Here is an 18,499-nt window from a genome sequence, read left to right as displayed (position 1 = left end):
ATGTCTCCCCTCAGCCCTCTTTTCTCCAGGCTGAACACCCCCAGCTCCCTCAGCTGCTCCCCATCAGACATGTGCTCCAGCCCCTTCCCCAACTCCAGTGCCTGTCTCTGGACACGCTGCAGCATCTCAGTGTTTTTCTTGTAGTGAGGGGCCCAGAAATGAACACAGTACTTGAGCTGTGGCCTCACAAGTACAAGGGGACAATCACTGCCCTGGTCCTGCTGGTCACACTGTTTCTGATACAAGCCAGGATGTCATTGGCCTTCTTGGCCACCTGGGCACATTGCTGGATACTGTTCATCAGGCTGCAATGCCATCACTGCTTTGGTGAAGCAGCTCTGAGATGAAGGAAAGACTCACTGGTGCATTTCCTCCCTGAGCCATCACTTCCAGAGGTCAGAAAATAATCTTCTGCCTTGTTTTAATTCATCTCCTTTGGCAGCTATGTAAGTCAATACATTGTTGTGCTTTTCTCCTCTACTAAAACTCTCTTAGATCACTGAAATACTTACATGAAAATGAAATATAATGGTCCAAATGAGGCCAAGCACAATGGAAGGTTTTCCTTCAATAATGTCAGCAACATGAATATTTATGAGCTTGAGCTGAGGGGAAAAAAAAAAGGATCATTGTTAACAAAGAGAATGTTCCACCAGTCTAACTGACTTTAGTTGTGAATTATGAAGTTAATACTCACTGATCTGTTCTTTAAAAATGTCAAAGCATTTTCTATGTTACTCCTGCACTGGAAGGTATTAAATCCTTTTTCCCGTGGCTGTGAAGAGAAAGGAACAGGTTACATCCTCAGCTGTAAATATCAATTTTATATTTTGATAAGTGAAGTCCTGCAAAGATTCACAAATTACTTTGGATCAACTTATTTCAGTGTGTTTCAGCTTCAGTGGTGTAAGAATAAGTTACTTGCAAATAGCTCTATGACTCCAGAGGGATCATTCATATGGTTACAATTAAGCATATCCAGAAATCTTTACTGGATTTGACAAAGGATTGAGGTAATATTTTTATTACTTTCTCTTACCAGATGTTGACCTGAAAGTACTTCCAACAGATCCAAAAGCACATGTCCTTGCTGTATGTCTGTATAGAGGTCTGATATGACAGAAGGAGGTGTATGCTGCAAAATAAATTTCAATGCTTGTCACACCATCTTTTATCGTTTTGAATTCAACACACTGCAGAAAATCACAGATTGCTCTGTTGTTAAAACAATGAGTTGAAAAATAAATCCTGCATCTAATCAGCCATATCCTGTTCCTTCTAACCCATTATTATGCTTGTCTCTTACTCCCCCTTGCCATGCTCCCGTGTTTCATAAGGGTTCTACTTTCAAGTATTTATACTTCATAAGGAGGTATGTGGCAAAAGACCCCAACATTTTGAAAAAGGGAAAGTTAAGAAAAGCAGTTAATTCACATTTTCACTTCTTAATCAATGTACTCCAAGTACAAATGTGACTACAGACCTGAATGACTAAATCCTTACTCTTTTCACCCACTTGTGGTCAACGTAAACCTCAGCAGCTTCTGCTCCAGGAGGGATCAAAACCAGACTCTTATTTTCCCTAAGCAATTCAGAACCACAGCATATGCTGCATGAGCTGCATTGTGAAAGCTTAAAAAGCACCTTCCCTAGTATGTGATTTGTCTCAATACATACCAGTCAGATCATCTCATTGAAGTCATGTTCTTGGATTGCATAATACAATAACACTTACCTAAACACTGTAAAACCAAGCATAAACACAGAACCTCATAAAACCCTGAGACATGTGCCACAATCCAGCACAAGTATGTTTTACCACATCAGCAAGAAAGATATTGTCATCTGCTTTGAAACAGTCTCTTTAAAACATCATACCCATCAACACAATGTTGTTGCACCTAATAAATGCTTTCCAGGGGCTACTTTTTTCCACTCAGTGCCTAAAAGTCTGAAATGTATTTTGTTTATTCCTAAAAATCTTAATTTTCATTGAGCATATCCAAATCATAAATGCAAAAGGGCATCTTTCCTAAAGAATCTCCATCTCACCTTTGCCAATATGGAATTTATCCAGCTAGTGAAGGCTTTCTTCTGTGTAAACTCTCGCTGCACTGGGGAAAAAAAGAAAAAGAAACATAATGGTTCGTGGAAAAAATAATCTGTGTTTATTTCTTTTTCTCAAAAAGACACATGGCATCCATCTCAAACCTAAGTCTGTTCTTCCAGATATTATCTTACTACTTAATACTAGGTTTTGAGAAGTCTCTATTTTAGAGATGACATTTTCTTGCTTATTGAGACAATCCTGCTAGGACCTCTACAGCCACCAAGCAGACTTCAATGGATGCAGCAAAGAGCAACTAATGAAGGTTTTCTCAAAAGCTCAGCAAACGCTAACAGCAATGTGAACATCTCATTCTACAGAGCAATGTGTCTAAAATAACTCCATCCATTTCTAAATGTTCCTTGAAAGACTCAGAGCTATCATCAGTACAAAATCCATCTTGAAATTCAGGAAAAAAAAATCAGGATGAGGGGACACAGTGTACCCTCAGCAAGTTCACTGATGACACCAAACTGTGAGGACTGGCTGATTCCCCAGAGGCTGTGCTGCCATTCAGCGGGATCTCCACCGGCTTGAGAGTTGGGCAGAGAGGAACCTCATGAGGTTCAATAAGGACAAGTGCAGAGTCCTGCAGCTGGGGAGGAACAATCCCCTGCACCAGGACAGGCTGGGGGTCGAACTGCTGAAGAGCAGCTCTGCAGAGACAGACCCGGGAGTGTTGGTTGATAATAAACTAGACATGAGCCAGCAATGTGCCCTCGTGGCCAAGAAGGCCAATGGCATCCTGAAGAAGAGTGTGGCCAGCAGGTCAAGGGAGGTTCTTCTCCCTCTCTACTCTGCCCTGGTGAGGCCTCATCTGGAGTCCTGTGTCCAGTTCTGGGCTCCCCAGCTCAAGACGGACAGGGAACTGCTGGACAGAGGCCAGTGCAGGGCCACCAAGATGATCAGGGGACTGGAACATCTTCCTAATGAGGAAAGGCTGCGGGAACTGGGGCTGTTTAGTCTGGAGAAGAGGAGACTGAGGGGAGATCTTATTAACACTTATAAATATCTAAAAGCTGGGTGTCAGGAGGTTGGGACATCCCTTTTTTCTATAGTATGTAGCAACAGGACGAGGGGTGATGGGATGAAGCTGGAACACAAAAAGTTCCATTTAAACATAAGAAAAAACTATTTCACCATGAGGGTGAGGGAGCCCTGGCACAGGCTGCCCAGAGGGGTTGTGGAGTCTCCTTCCTTGGAGGTCTTCAAGACCTGCCTGAACATGTTCCTATGCGACCTGATCTAGGTGAACCTGCTTCTGCAGGGGGGTTGGACTGGATGATCTCTAAAGGTCCCTTCCAACCCCTGCCATTCTGTGATTCTATGATTCCATTCTATGACAACCATGCATGGAGTTGGGTGATGACACTAGGACCAAGGCTGGAGTTAGGCCACAAATGCAAATCTGTAGAATCTTGGCTAAACTGAAGGGCTGGGAAGTTAGTAGGTTTTAATGCAGTTAGAGAGAGAATACACACTCTAGCAGCATCCTTTTCAATGCCCTCTCTGGAATATGCAGACCATTAATCTGGTCAAAAAGTTGCACATGGAGTCTTAAAACAAGAGGGAGGAGGAGGGAAATGCTTGAACTTATGCCCCAGCAAAAAAAACAGTGAAATGAGACTCCAAGTGTGACCTGGTTACACAGAGATTCAGCTCTTCACCCAGGTCCTTCAGGCTGGTATGCAGAAGTTGTGAAGAGAGATAGGAAGCTGGTTAAGTAGTATGTTTTGAAAATCAGAATACTTGAATTGCTTCTGTCACCAGAGTAGAGATTAAGAGAGGGGAACGCCTTTCTCCATAGCTGGTGGGTAGCAGAGAGAAAGAAAAGTCTAGTTCCTCCAAAAGGTGATGAAGAGCATGAGCAGCAGAGGCAGGGCAGACCTGCTCCCCAGCCTTGTCGCTGGTCATAGCCTGTGGATCACACAACTTCCCAGCTCATGTGCCCTCCCAAAATTCCACACCATTCTAAGACACACGGCCACCAAAACCATATATCTCTGTTGAGCACCTGCATATAGTCAAAGTAACAGTAGGAGGTGATGGCCCCTGCCACCAGCAGCCATTCCAACGCTCATGTGAGTAAGCATGAACACAAACTCCTTTTTCTCTCCCTTTCCACTTCAGCTTTGATTGCAAGCATTGGGGTTCGCTTCCCAAAAACCAGACTAAAAGCAGTACCAAGCCCCCATGGGGCCAGCCTGGAGCTGCAGAAGGGCAGGTATTTCCTCCTTCTTCCCCATTTGAATAGAAATCTAAAAGGCTGTACTGGCTTTTAATAGCCCAGACATTACAAAGAGGCTCTAATCGGTTATTAACCGAGAGAGGACAAATTATATGGTTCAGAGAGCTGACCACCATCTTTGGCTTGCACCAGCTGCACAGCTCTCCCAGCCCTTCCCTCTGAGGGCTGAAGCAGAGGCCAGCCTCTTCCTCTCAGAGAGGAGAGAAGAGGACAGGACAGGATAGGACAGGAGGGTGCATGTCCTACACCATGGCCCCAGGACAGGTCCCTGAGAAGCAGAGGGCAGGAGGGCATCATGTATGGCCCAGGCCTGGAAGGAGATGGTGGGCAAGGCAGCTGCAGGAGTACTCACTACCCACATCCCAGCTGGGATAAATCCTCCCAGTGCATGGGAGAGGCAGCAGGAGGCTCTGACCAGGCCATCAGCTTGCAAGAAGAAACAGTCTGGGAGACAGGGTGAGAGCGGATCATCTCTTCTGCCTCTGGAAGCACGCACTTGCACAAAAGATTAATGTGAAGGCAAATTTGACCTCATAAGGCAAATGCAAGACTACTCAGCAATGGATATGTATGTTTGTGTGGGCTGGGTGGGATCAAAGATTCTGAAAACATCGAGCCCTTGGGGGGATAAAAAATCCTGACAGCTCTGCCCATGAAAATGCAAATGTCACCCAGAGGAAAATGTACTTTATTACACTCGGAATTCTGCAAACACAAACCTCAGTCCTGGGTGGCTTTTCAGCATTCAGGATGACCTGAAGGGCTTGCTGCACTGAGCTTCATCAGCTCCCAAAGCAGAGCAAGCTCCTTAAGTATAACGCAGCCTCCTGCTCCTAACCCCCCCATGTGACCAACAGACCTTCTGCTTCACTGGGGCGAGTGAGCGGCAAGAAAAACATTCACACATAACGTGTGTCCAGGGCTGTTTTGCATCCTGTAGCTAACAAATCTTTCAGCAGTCCTCTAATCTGCAGTACTATGATCCTGTTGGAGCACAAAACAGTCGATTTCCCCCGTCCGCTGGATTGTTTTATGCTTCTTTTAAAACATCACAGAGAACACCATGAACAGTAAGATAAGGGCAGATAAGGGCACATGGACAAAAATGCCATCTCAAAATTGTTACTTTCTGTTTTCCAAAGGCAACAGAAGTGCAAACATGCCACACAGATCAATCAGCGCTGCAGTGCTCACAAGGAGGACATAAATAGCATGGGGATATCGACTTCATGTTAGCACAGGGCTCAGCCACACCCTCTGGTTGAATACCCACGTGGGAGCCATTCCAATTACTCAACCAGTGATTATTGAGTAGCTGCACTCAATTTTATCAGGCTAGTATTGCTCGCACTTGAAAAGGGATGGAAAGCAAACATTAACCACTCTGCCTGACGCCAGTGGGTCTTCCAGCTGTAGCTCTTGCCAAACACACAGTACTGCTGCTGATTTGGAGAATTTGCTTTTGGGGTTGGTTACAGGAAGATGAGGACGTTTGGCCTTGTTTTGGTTGAATCTCTCCATGTTCATGTACAGAAGCATTATGCAACGTGGGCCTGATAGTGCAAGCTCTCAGGCACACGTCCCACATGGCGAAAATCCAATGTGGTTATTTCACTGCACGCTGGTTAATTTCACTGCACACACCTAAGCACACCTTACACCTTCCCCAAGCTGCCACCGTTGCCTAGTGCAACCCACGGGGCTGCCTTCCAAGCAGAAAAGGCCTCAGCTGCCATAGGATAATTTTCCTACCTCAATAAACAACTGACTTTTTAAAAAGCTCAACATGAATCAATAACAGAACTCTATGCCTGCCAATATCTCCCTGGACTGCAGCATGGCAGCCACTCTGCTTCCACGCAGGCCACACGACACACAGCTCAGTACAGCTGTGCCTCTGGACACCATGGCACGCCAGTCTTCTTTCCATTTTCAGGCTGAATGCGTTTTCCTTCTCAGCTTCCCTTCTGCTGCTCAGAGGCGCTAATCATTTAATCAAGCTCTCAAATTCTTATCTGTACCACGTGGGTAATTAATACGGATTTTTATTTTTATGAGGATGAACGGATTCTTTGTGAGGCCTTTCTGTAGGGCTCCAAGTGACCTTGGTTTTCTCTTGCCCTAGTTTTCAAAATGTCACTGACCCAGAATAAACAAAAAAAAGCTATCAGAAAAAAAATGGCAATTTCCTTTACTTTGGGGCCCAAACTCACTGATCCAAATGAAAGAATAATATAAGAACCTGACATACAAAACCTATCGCATTTCACCTTGTGTTTTAAAGCTGATCTTCAGAAGAACTCTTTAGGGAGGAATAACACATAGAAGCAATGTGTCGTGTAGGCTGGCTGAAAATCAATACACACTGCTGGACAATGACTGTTTTATCCTGTAATGAGCTATCAACAAGTGCTACAAACCAGACTAATCATTAAGGGCTGGAACATGATGACACAGCAGGGACCAAGGCAGGGCTCAGCTCTCCCAAAAGGAAGAGGAAGGGAGGGCAGGAGCACTGTCAGCCATGGGTTTACTCTCAGCCTTCCTTTAAGGTGACACAGAAAATACAGACTTAAAACTAATCTCCTCTCTTTCATTGCCTTTTGTGCCTCCCTTCCCAAGGTCAGAGACAGCAGCTCACAAGAAAGCACCATCTCATCCCTCAGCAGGGAGCTGGGGGAAGCAAACCATGGCAGAGCAGCGACAGCAGCTCACAAGAAAGCATCATCTCCTCCCTCAGCAGGGAGCTGGGGGAAGCAAACCATGGCAGAGCAGATGTACCCTGTCTCTGTCCACATTCATCAAACGTCACCAGACAGCAAAGAGGTTTTCTTCTATCACAAGGTGCATCCCTGTCAATGAACCATTTAACAGCCATGTGGCTTTTTCCTTTAAAAAAAAACCACAAAACCTAACTCTTTTTTTTAATTAATGAATGCAAGCCTGTCTGTCATCTTCCCATCTCTGTTTCACCAGAAGGAATTACCTCTCCTGTGTGTATATTTTGATATCTTCCTTTCACTATTTAGGTCAGCTGAGGCCACGCCTACAGGAGCAAGCAGTGGAGCCCAACAGGAACAGATCAGCAGATCAAAAGAGTCTTCAGGATGTAGCGTTCCCATCACATGGGTAGGGAAGCAGGTTTGTGTTGGACTAGCTCTAGCCAGAATGCCCACTGGCAAGCCATGGTACCTTCATGAGCATTTATTTCAGTTTCATTCAAAATAACTTGTTTCCACACTTCCTCACAGCTCGGCAAAATGAATCAAAGCATGGTCAGCAGGGATAACTGGGAGTGCTCCTTCAAGACATACACCAAGCAGGTACACACTGTAAACTACAGAAACTGTCAGCAGAACCATTAAGTACTTGCCAGCACAGCAAGAGGGTGAACAGTTCACCCCTGAGCCCTTTATACAGTCCCTTCCACCCAGTAAGTTTCATTTTCTGCAGACAGGAAAGCAGGGAAAAGAGCTATTTCCAGCATTTATGTTCAGCAACAGTGTTAAGCAACTATAAACAAACACAGGGGGGTTTTTTTTCAAGATTAAGAAGTTTACCCAAGGCCCAGGGAAGGTGATGACAACATTTCCACAGAAATTGGGTTTTTCAAATCCAACTATCATATAAATATTAACTAATTAGCTACTACCATGTTTGTGCAGCAAGTGGGAACTTTCCTTTCTACACTAGTCCTTTTAACATCATTTTCCTTCTGAAAACAAATCAGTGATTTCAATGAAAGTGCTGGTAACTCAGGAAGCCTCTTCACAGTGAGTTTTGCCCTCCCAGCTTTCTTAAACACTTTTTCTCCTCTAATCCTGGACCAGCTCTGCTCTGAATCACTGCCCATTGTTACTCCCCACTGCAGTACTTGAGGACATGGACAGAGGCTGCAGGATAAATTCTTAAAGGTACTTAAGTCACATCACTTAGATATCAACACATACCTTTGAAGATAAGACCTTAAGTGGCCTTTGTAACATTTTAAAGAAAATCCATAGTGCAGCAGGGATTTGAATACAAGTGGCCTTCAGTGCCCTGCACAAGCGTCTCAGAAGCCACCCACTCCTTACACCAGTTATCAACCAGTTATGCATCTGACTATGCCTTTAACAATTTACCCAGCAGGGAACACATTTATACAACTGTGCAATCTATTTTTTTTTTCACTGGGAGTGCAAAACAGACAAAAATACCCATGACTTATTTCTTTAGACAGTGTCATGTGTCAATGGCCTCTCCAGCGGCATCAGCCCTGTCACATGCCATGAAACCACACATTAGGGGGACTGCAGAGCAGTTCCTCACCCGGGCAGCAGACAGCAGAAACAGGGCATAAATTTCTGTGGAGCTCCTGTGAGAGCTTTTTGATTTGTAAAAGTCACCTTTAAAAAAAAAAATCATAATCAACATTTAATGTGCTTTTTTAATCACTCTGATTAGAGAAAGTGGAGCTGTAATAAGACACTGTCCTCAATAGATGAGGCCTACAGCTAGAACAAATACAAATGCTCTGTAAGAATTAATAGTATACCTGACTACTACTACCTGGATGAACTAAGCAGGTCTCAGAGAGATACCCTCCTTTACTTGGAGATGAGTGCAATCTACTACAAGCTGCACAACAAAACCTAACCACACACTTGACTGTATTTTCAGTCTCACTTGAAGAGAAATAACTCATGAAGGTTTAGATTAACTGCATGAAAATAGCATAATTCATTTAGATCGTTAAACACACTTTGAAAACAGTTTTAGCACATTCTTATATGATCATCCTTTGGGTTACAGTTATAAACAGTAACATACACACGCATTAACGAGCAGAGCCAAAAAATGGGACCCCTGCAGTTAATTAAACAGTGAAAGAGTAAGTACATGCCCCAGATTCTGAGAGCTAAAATACACTCTTGTGTCTGAATTAGCTCAGCAAGAATGGAAAGAAAAGGGAAAACAGAGTTTCTACATGGGCTTGGTGGGAAACACCACACATAATGTCTGCTTGCTGTCCTAGGGAAGAAACGGGAAGGATTTGTGCATGGGAGGGAAAGTGGAGGTTAGATCCTCCAACAGATAAAGATATTTACATCCCAAAAGAAAAACATCATTCCCACTCCAGAGCACGACAAGCCCTGTTCAGTCTCTGCTGTAGCCACCCATCCGCAAGCGGCTGCACGTTCCCCTCCCCGAAACTCACACTCGCGCTCATCAGCAAAGAGCAGTCCTATCTCCAACAGCTCTCAAAACATTGCCATGAAGCCCTTCTCTTATCAAAGAAGGGGACATGCTTCCTTATTTCAGGTAGCTGAAAACAATTTTGGACCCTGACTGTGCCTCTTCCATTCACAGAGGCTGAGCATCAGGCTGGACTCCTCTTCGGGGCCAGCCCATAAGGCAATACTGGGAGGGAAGCTATGGGAGGAGGAGACATAGCACAGAGCTCCCATGTTGTTTCTCCCATGCTCATTGCCAGCTATGTCCTGAGCAAGTTAGACAACCAAACCAATTGGCATGTGAAGTTGAGCTTGTCCTAATTAACCAAATCAGAGAAATGCTCTTTCACTCCTGTATGCCATTCAGAAATAATAGGACATTGGATCACAAAGAATTCAAGTGTAGATTTAAATATCAACAATCCAGACTAGATCTCACTTCTACTTTTTCCTTCTGTGCCAACTATTTATCTGTATCACCTTTTACACTCTGTATTGTATGATGCTGGACATATTCTTTGAAGCTGTATCATAAAAGTTCAAAAAGCAGGTCATAACCAGGTTAATATCCATCTTTAGTCACCCAAAAAGTAAGCTGTCCTTCTGATAGTTATGAGTAGCTATTGCTTGAACCTGAGATGTCTCTAAAAATTCTCCAGGTGAACCTAAAGATTTAAAGTAATCAAAGTCTCTGCTTTGCAAATCTCATCACAGGATTCCTATTACCAGAAAAACCCATTGCCTTAAGTGACCCTATTAGAATCATAGAATGGTTGGGGTTCTTATTTGACCTTTGCTACCACAGATCTGCAGGTTTCTGTATGTCACGTCACTGAATGTTTCTTTGGTGCTTCACCACAGCTGCGTTGCCATTTGTTTGTTTGACCCAGAGCAAATGCTGCAGTGCCACAGAGCCACACATAGAACATGTCAGTACCATTTGTTGCATCTTTAATCATTACAAAACTTGCTAATGTCACTAATAAGGACGTTCCCAGATGTTATCCAACAGTCACATACAGCATGGCCCCAGATTTGCAATGTGTTCCTTTCAGCATACTCTAGGAGTTCAAATTATTACAGCAAGGAAATACAATTTAGTCATTTCAATTTTAATAAGCATGATTCTTTCACTGAAGTATTGACCAGAAAACCCTATTGTCACTCAGTACCTAAACATCAGTCTGACTTCTTGGGAAACAGCATCAATACTATTTCAAAAGCAAATCCTTCTCTAAAATCACATGTAACTTCAATTCAGCACCCGGTGCTTCAGAGCTAGACTGTGTTTTCTAAACCCATTTTGTAACCAAATGCTGAGTTTGACTGGCACAACAACTGTGTGTCTGACAAGCTGTGCTTGCTGCAAGTCAGACTAGCTACTGTCTTGCTAGAAGATTTTGCTTGCTGTCCTGAAAACATAACACTGAAACAAAACGGAAGAAAATTCATCATTAAAGATGTTTGGCTCTAGACCACTGTTAACATTCACCTATCAAAATGCATATCTTCAGTGACAGTATTAATGCAAATATGGGGTGCAAAAATGACTTGGCAGGCTATCCTTTTGCATCATCTGTTTTAAATGTGTTTTCTATCAACTAAGCACCACAGTAATTTCATTGCAAGTGAGCTAAAAAGAAAGAGCTATGTGGAAACATGACTTAGCCCATGCATCCTAGAATAATTGGGCTGTAAACACATCAAAGACAGGCTTTTCAGCAGTGCTAGCCTGTCTTGATAGCCTCCATGAATACGTTCAGAGGCAAATCAGCCTTCCCAGGAAACTCTTACAGAAGGAAATTCAGTATATAGAATCATAGAATGGTAGGGGTTGGAAGGGACCTTTAGAGATCATCTAGTCCAACCCCCCTGCAGAAGCAGGCTCATCTAGATCAGGTCGCATAGGAATATGTCCAGGAGGGTCTTGAAGACCTTCAAGGAAGGAGACTCTACAACCCCTCTGGGCAGCCTGTGCCAGGGCTCCCTCACCTCACAGTCAAATAGTTTTTCCTTATATTTAAGTGGAACTTTTTGTGTTCCAGCTTCATCCCATCACCCCTTGTCCTGTTGCCAGATACAACAGAAAAAAGTGATGCCCCAACCTCCTGACACTCACCATTTATATAAATATTAATGAGGTCCCCCCTCAGTCTCCTCTTCTCCAGACTAAACAGCCGCAGTTCCCACAGCCTTTCTTCATCAGGAAGATGCTCCAGTCCCCTGATCATCTCGATGGCCCTGGACTGGACTCTCTCCAGTAGTTCCCTGTCCCACTTGAGCTGAGGAGCCCAGAACTGGACACAGGACTCCAAATGATTAAGGAAAACCTAGAAAGCCTATCAGAACAGCCAGCTGATGCACTCACTACCACATAACTGTCCAGGCAGCTGCCATCAAATCGCAATAAATAAAAATCAGCCCGTGAGGGCTTCTGTAACAAGTTAAAACTCACAGCAGGTCAGAATGAAAGTTTCTGACCTGTAGGAAATTTGTTTAGAAGCTGCAAAATTTTTCTACTTGTTTTGGCCACAAGCTATTGTTTTACATTTGCATGGGATATAGCTTCAAGAACAGGAAAACAAATAACATAGTATTGTAGTTAATAGCCTCATTAAGACAGCTTAATGCAACCACCTAATTGTCAGCAAATTGAAAACAAGGAAACTGCTTTCACGCTGGTGGTTCCCTTGAAAACAGTTTACAGTAACATACATTCTGTGTAACAAAATGTAAGAACAAGCGAGCACACCTGTACCAAAAAAAGGCAACAAATCTGATAATACCCCAAGAAAGTACTATGAGAGCTGTTATCTTTCATTTCATTGCTGAAGTGCCTCTCATGAAACACAGAAACATCTGTAAAGAAGCACAGACGTGAACCAACTTCACCGATCGTAACGGTAGTTTTAACAGGGTTTTCAGGATTCCCTTCAACTGGCACAAAGTTGTAGATTTCTGCCAAAAAATCTACATTAAAAAGGCACAGAAAACTACAGTAACTTACCTTGCAGAGATAGATGGAGATCATCTATTTCAGAGGATGTCTGCTCCTCTGTTGAGGGAGATGACTGTTTTGATGCCATATTAAATTCTATGGAGAGTCTTTAATCGATTTCCAAACTGAAATTAAATATATAAAAAAGACAATTATTACAGTTTTATATAAAAATTGATGATACCCAAGTGTGCGGCACTGAGATGTGTGTTTTGCTTTGAGTCTTCTTCCCTTGGTAGTTTCCTTAGCTTATACAGAACAAAACAACTGCTCCCACTGAGTGAACCCAAGCTCTGGTTCCTTGACTTCTCTAACGATAGCCAGCAGTACTCCAGAACACAAACAAATGAGTCCCAGTGTGTTTTGCTGTGAAAACGAAAGGACTAAGATTAGGAAAACTCAAACATAGTTGCTTTCTTTGAGAAAGCCAGGGCGAGAGAGGCTTACAGTACTTTCTGCAGATGTGTTGCTGCCAAATCTAGTTCTGAAAAACCTTGTACTTTTCAGATCTCTCTTCCTGTCCACAGAATTGCTGCAGAACAGAATCAATTCACACAGAATTTTCAAAGATTAAAGTGAAATGACAAAACAGTGAAGAGGAGGCTGAGGGGAGATATGATCACTCTCTACAACTACCTGAAGGGGAGTTGTAGTGAGGTGGAGGTCAGTCTCTTCCAGTAATGAATTACAGGACATGAAGAAATGGGCTCAAGTTACATCAGGGGAGGTTTAGATTGGAGATGGGGAAGAACTTTTTCACTAAGGAGGTTATTAAGCATTGGAAAGGGCTGCCTAGGGAGAAGGCGAAGTCACTATCCCTGGAGATATTCGAAAGACACATAGATGAGGTGCTGAGGGATATGGTTTAGTTTAGTGATGGGCCTGGCAGCATGAGGTGAGAGGTTGGACTCAATGATTTTAAAGGTCTTTTCCAACCATAACAATTCCTCCTGTCACTAGTGCAACTTTAATAAGCAATATGCTACACATTCCTTAAAAGTGTAAAACTGCTTCTGTTACTGCAGTAGCTATATTGTTCCATTTGCCATCATAGGAAACACTGAATATTGAGACACTGCCTCAGTTTTATCAATTGTAACCTCTTAATCAGAAGTACTAGGTTTTACACACCATATACTGATAACTCATGCACCAAGTATACATCAAAATAAAGGGGAGGAATAGATGAGTAAGGAAATACAACATTAAAGAATGCCAGACAATTTTTTACATTCAGTCCCTTGTTCATATGAATCATGAGGCAGCCTTTGTTTACTCTACTACACACTATTTTTCCTCACTCCATCTCATTCACTGCACAGAAAGGACAACAAGCATTTAACGTGGAGCTATTCAGTATTTTGTCTTCCTCACCCTGAACAACATTTGTCCTTACGCGTTACCCAAGAGCTGCTCTGATGACAGGATTATTAAGTTCCTCACGAGATTCTCTGTGACACTCATCACTCTGGCATCTGAATGCTTTGCAAGTATCAATCCCCATCTACAGCATTTACACAAGATCAGGCGTTATTGACTGCACTTAGAATAACAGAACAGTTTGGGTTGGGAAGGATACTTAAAGATCATCTGGTCCAACCCCCCCACCCTGGGACATGGTTTTAGTGATGACAAGCAAAGGCAAAAGAGAATAAAGGAGTAAAAAAAGTTGTTACTTTGACTTTGGTTTAACAGTCATTATTTTGTATTGCCAAAGCACTGATTCCACCTGCTGCAGTGAGCATGCAGCATTTCTGCAAGTCATTAACAACTTGCAACTAAAACTCAAAGCATCAGATCCAAGAAAGGGGAGTTCTAGCTGGGGCAAGTAAAGATCAGACCTATCTAGATAATCAGAGGAAAGGAAAAGGTATTTTACAAGAGTTTGGCTTGGATAGCCAAGCAAAAAGAGGAGGAAAAGGAGTATTTGAATCTTTGGCAGGCACAAGAACAAGATGATATAAATAAGCCATGCCTTGATGTTAGGATGGGAACCAAAAGATTGCTAAATGCTGGGTTCTAACAAAGACTCACAATACAGGCAACTGGCACAAATGTCAGTTGCCTTTATGTGATCTTAAGCTTGGCATTGTTCAGAAATAGACAACATAAAGTGGTTGCCTTTATTAAACTTTCAGCCCTGGATAGCTCTCAGAAGTCCTCGGTTCTCAAGCCAGAATTATGAGTCTCAAACCAGAAAACCAAAACATAATCACATGGTTAGCTACTGCTGATAAAAACTGGGGTTTAAGTGCCAGGGCTAACATCTCACAGGAACTGAGCAAGAATCCAGTTCTCCCAGCCTATGTCCAAGGGGATGCAACCTTTCCTGGGAAACTCCTTCCTTTTTATCTCAAGATAAAGAAATACAAAACCAAAGTCTAAAAACACAAAATGTCAGGTGGCCTTAATATTTGTTGGGTATCACTGTGTGTCTTCAAATTGATTTCGAGATAGTCACTTTGAAGGCTACTAACTAAGCAGCAAGGCCCAAACGGGTGGATATGTAAGGAATATCCAAACTATATCATCAGATGTGTTTGGCTTGGATAGCCAAGCAAAAAGAGGAGGAAAAGGAGTATTTGAATCTTTGGCAGGCACAAGAACAAGACGATATAAATAAGCCATGTCTTGATGTTAGGATGGGAACCAAAAGATTGCTAAATGCTGGGTTCTAACAAAGACTCCCAGGACAGAGAGTAAGCTAGCTACATTCCCTCCAGCCTGAATTTTCCAGTGGTCAACCGAAGAGATACTTAAGAAATAGAGAACACTGGCCAGCAACAAATCCACTAATGAAATCAATGAACCTGCCTGAATCTGGACATAAGCTTACAATTCAAATCAGGTGTTCATGTAAAAGAAGTCGGACAGGACTAGAAGCACACACATAGATACCAACCGTCACCATAACAGGATAACCTACAAGCAAGACATCTCCAAAATTACATCTGTATGTGTTTTCCTGTGGTTTTGGGGTATGCACTCAGCACCGCTGACAAAGCACACTTTTTCTCTTTAACACAAGGCTATTCTCTTTTTTTTTTTTTCATTTTATTTGAAACTAAACCCTGGAGAAGAGGAGACTGAGGGGAGATCTTATTAACATCTATAAATATCTAAAGGGTGGGTGTCAGGAGGTTGGGACATCCCTTTTTTCTATAGTAGATAGTAACAGGATAAGGGGTGATGGGATGAAGCTGGAACACAAAAAGTTCCACTTAAATATAAGAAAAAACTATTTCACTGTTCAGGTGAGAGAGCCCTGGCACAGGCTGCCCAGAGGGGTTGTGGAGGCTCCTTCCTTGGAGGTCTTCAAGACCCGCCTGGACACGTTCCTATGCGACTTGATCTAGGCGACCCTGCTTCTGCAGGGGGGTTGGACTAGATGATCACTAAAGGTCCCTTCCAACCCTACCATTCTATGATCCTATGACTTTCTTTAAGGCACAACAACAGGACAAAATCCTTGAACAGCAGAACTATACACACCTTGCATCCATCTTTGAGATGGTGACGTAGGCAGAGCCAAGCCACGTTCATCTACTTTCTACAATGCTAAAGCCAGTCATTGGGAGCACAGTCCAGAGAAAGGGAGCAGAATTTGGCATTAGAATTCCTCCATAATAATAGAAAAATATGCAAGAGCCACAACCACATTTATAGAAGTTTCATAAACAAAACAAAATGTGTTTTCAACCTTTCTGGGACTGTTCCTCCTCCGTCCCCATCCCTTGGCACCTACCGCAACCACACAGTAGATACTGTCTCCTTCTATATGCTAGTACAGTACTCCATGTGAAGCGGCCCCAATCTCAGCTCATTCTCTAAACATAAAAGTAGATGAAGTTAATAAAACTTTCATGATTTTAAAGCAGAAGGTATGTTAAGCTTTAAACCATTAATTAACTGTAATTAAGTTACTTAATTTCATAATTAATTAACTTCCATTAAGGCACGTGATCACAGAATATGTATAAATGAGAAAAGCATATGCTCCTGTATTCTAAGGTCACATTAAAGCTTCCTTCCCAAAAGGATGGGATCTTTTAAAATAAGGGGGTTTTCAACACAGAAGTCTGCTCAGTAGATCTGCAATACAGGTTATGAAAATGAGCAGCTAATACAAGGTAAGTTTATGCTACAGCTCTCACACCCCTGAAGCCCTCTGTTCACCATCCAACACAGCACATAAATCTTGCCCTGTCTCTGATTCCTGCCCTGTCCCAACAGAAGACTCCACAGTTGCTTTGAAAGGGAGACAGACACACACACTCTTGGAGGACATACCTGCAAGGATTACTATTCTTAAAAAAGGTACAAGGTACAGATTGTCTGAGAAGGGATTACACAGTGACAATATGCTAGTCCCTTTGCCCTCCCCTCCTGAATTTCATTCAAATAAAGCTTGTCAAGTGTAACCATATCATAGCAGCCTCTCAAGAGTCTAAAACCATCAAGCTATTGGTAAGATTACTTAGCAATTCTTTAGATAGGTGTTAGGAACAATCACTTTCTCCACTTTATATTTAAATAGATTATTTTGTTGCAAAACAATTCAACAGAACTGCAGAGCTAAACCAAATCCTTAATCTCTGTGAAACGCTAGACACTATGAAAATATGCCCATAGTGTTGAAAATAAATCAAATGCCCTCAAATGACATCATCCCTTTTTAGTGGGGATAAAGCTGAAGGTAAAGAAAATGCCCTTGTCTTTCCCTCGTTCTGGAGTCTGGCATTAACACAGGAAAGCATTTAACTGCTTACACCTTGGGATAACCTGCAAAGTATCACAGAGCCAAAGAGAGAATTCCAGAAACACTGGGGCTGTGTTTCTAATGGATTTCTTTCCTGTTGATCAACCTAATGTGAATTGCACCAGAGCTGTTGCTATTTTCTTCAGCAGGGGAGAAGTCACACAATAAAGGTGCACTATGAATGTCCTTGAGAGAAAAGCTTTCCACTGGTGTTCTCCAAAAGATTAAATTCTTGACCACCTGGGCTTAATCTGCAGCTCAAATGGTTCAACCATCAACAAAGCTTTTCCTGTGATAAGGAGACTCTCAAGACTCAAACCCAGGCTTTTCTTTAGTACGTATTGGTGGAGTACTTCCCTCTCCAGCTCTTCTCACAATGGGTATCTGAAAACAGGTGGAAATTAGATCAGCACAGTCATATCATCTAATTTCAACTTCACTTCCTTAGAATCTGTCTTCCTTTCCCAAATTCAGCTGAAATTAGGCAGCTGACTAAAAAGTGCACTGGGTATTAAGACATAGACTAGGCACATCGACAGAGAGAAACCAAAGAGAAGTAAGGGACTAGAAATCTCAAGGAACTAACTTGAAAATAATAATTTCAGAGATTTTTATCATAAGAATAGACAACATTGATTTAAACACCATGCCTCCAGTGAGGCTTAAATCCCAATGAGACCTAAAAGATGCTCTTCTTAATCTGGGTCTTTATACAGACATTTTTATCTTCAAAGAAAGGAGAAAAAAACCATCAGATGGATTTGGAAGATTCATTAGCAAGGATTTTATAGCCTTAACAGTATGGCTCAGGGTGGTTTTCAGTCCATGCCTTTCAGCTGTTCCAAGTTCCACAGTACAAAAAGACAGAGGGGTTATACAGTATGCCAAAGGCCTGTCATTTTCAAAACCACGTATGTAACTACAGTTTAATCACAAAATACATAACTCAGTAATTATTTAAGGTTGCTTCTACAAAACAGCTGTACACACTGATTAGGAAGCAAGATAAATGAGTTAGTGTCATTTCCATACTGTCCCAGGTAGGACAGTTTGCAGCCTCCAAGTTTACAGCCAGCTCCTGCATGTCCCTACATCTTGCTGCAGCCTGCTGCACAGATGTACCCTCAGAGCCCTTCCCATGAGCCAATCTTGACAAATCATATGGCATGAA

General features: G+C 42.5%; 1 protein-coding gene across 2 annotated transcripts in view; it reads right to left on the bottom strand.

Moving 5' to 3' along the window:
• The window catches only part of SYNE2 (spectrin repeat containing nuclear envelope protein 2), a 199,214-nt gene that overhangs the window by 167,413 nt on the left and 13,302 nt on the right, over positions 1-18,499 (bottom strand). For both annotated transcript variants that reach the window (XM_061998801.1, XM_061998802.1), the window contains exons 2-6: positions 12,579-12,694; positions 2,053-2,114; positions 1,040-1,135; positions 698-775; positions 513-605 (exon numbers count right to left, since the gene is read on the bottom strand). In XM_061998801.1, coding sequence (XP_061854785.1) covers positions 513-605; positions 698-775; positions 1,040-1,135; positions 2,053-2,114; positions 12,579-12,657 — 408 coding nt within the window. In that variant the 5' untranslated portion in view covers positions 12,658-12,694. The remainder of the gene's footprint in view (positions 1-512; positions 606-697; positions 776-1,039; positions 1,136-2,052; positions 2,115-12,578; positions 12,695-18,499) is intronic.

Source organism: Colius striatus, chromosome 6 (genome assembly GCF_028858725.1).
Source record: "Colius striatus isolate bColStr4 chromosome 6, bColStr4.1.hap1, whole genome shotgun sequence".
Taxonomy (NCBI): Eukaryota; Metazoa; Chordata; class Aves; order Coliiformes; family Coliidae; genus Colius; species Colius striatus.
Note: the sequence above shows the minus strand (reverse complement) of the source record. Positions and strands in the feature narration are given on the sequence as shown.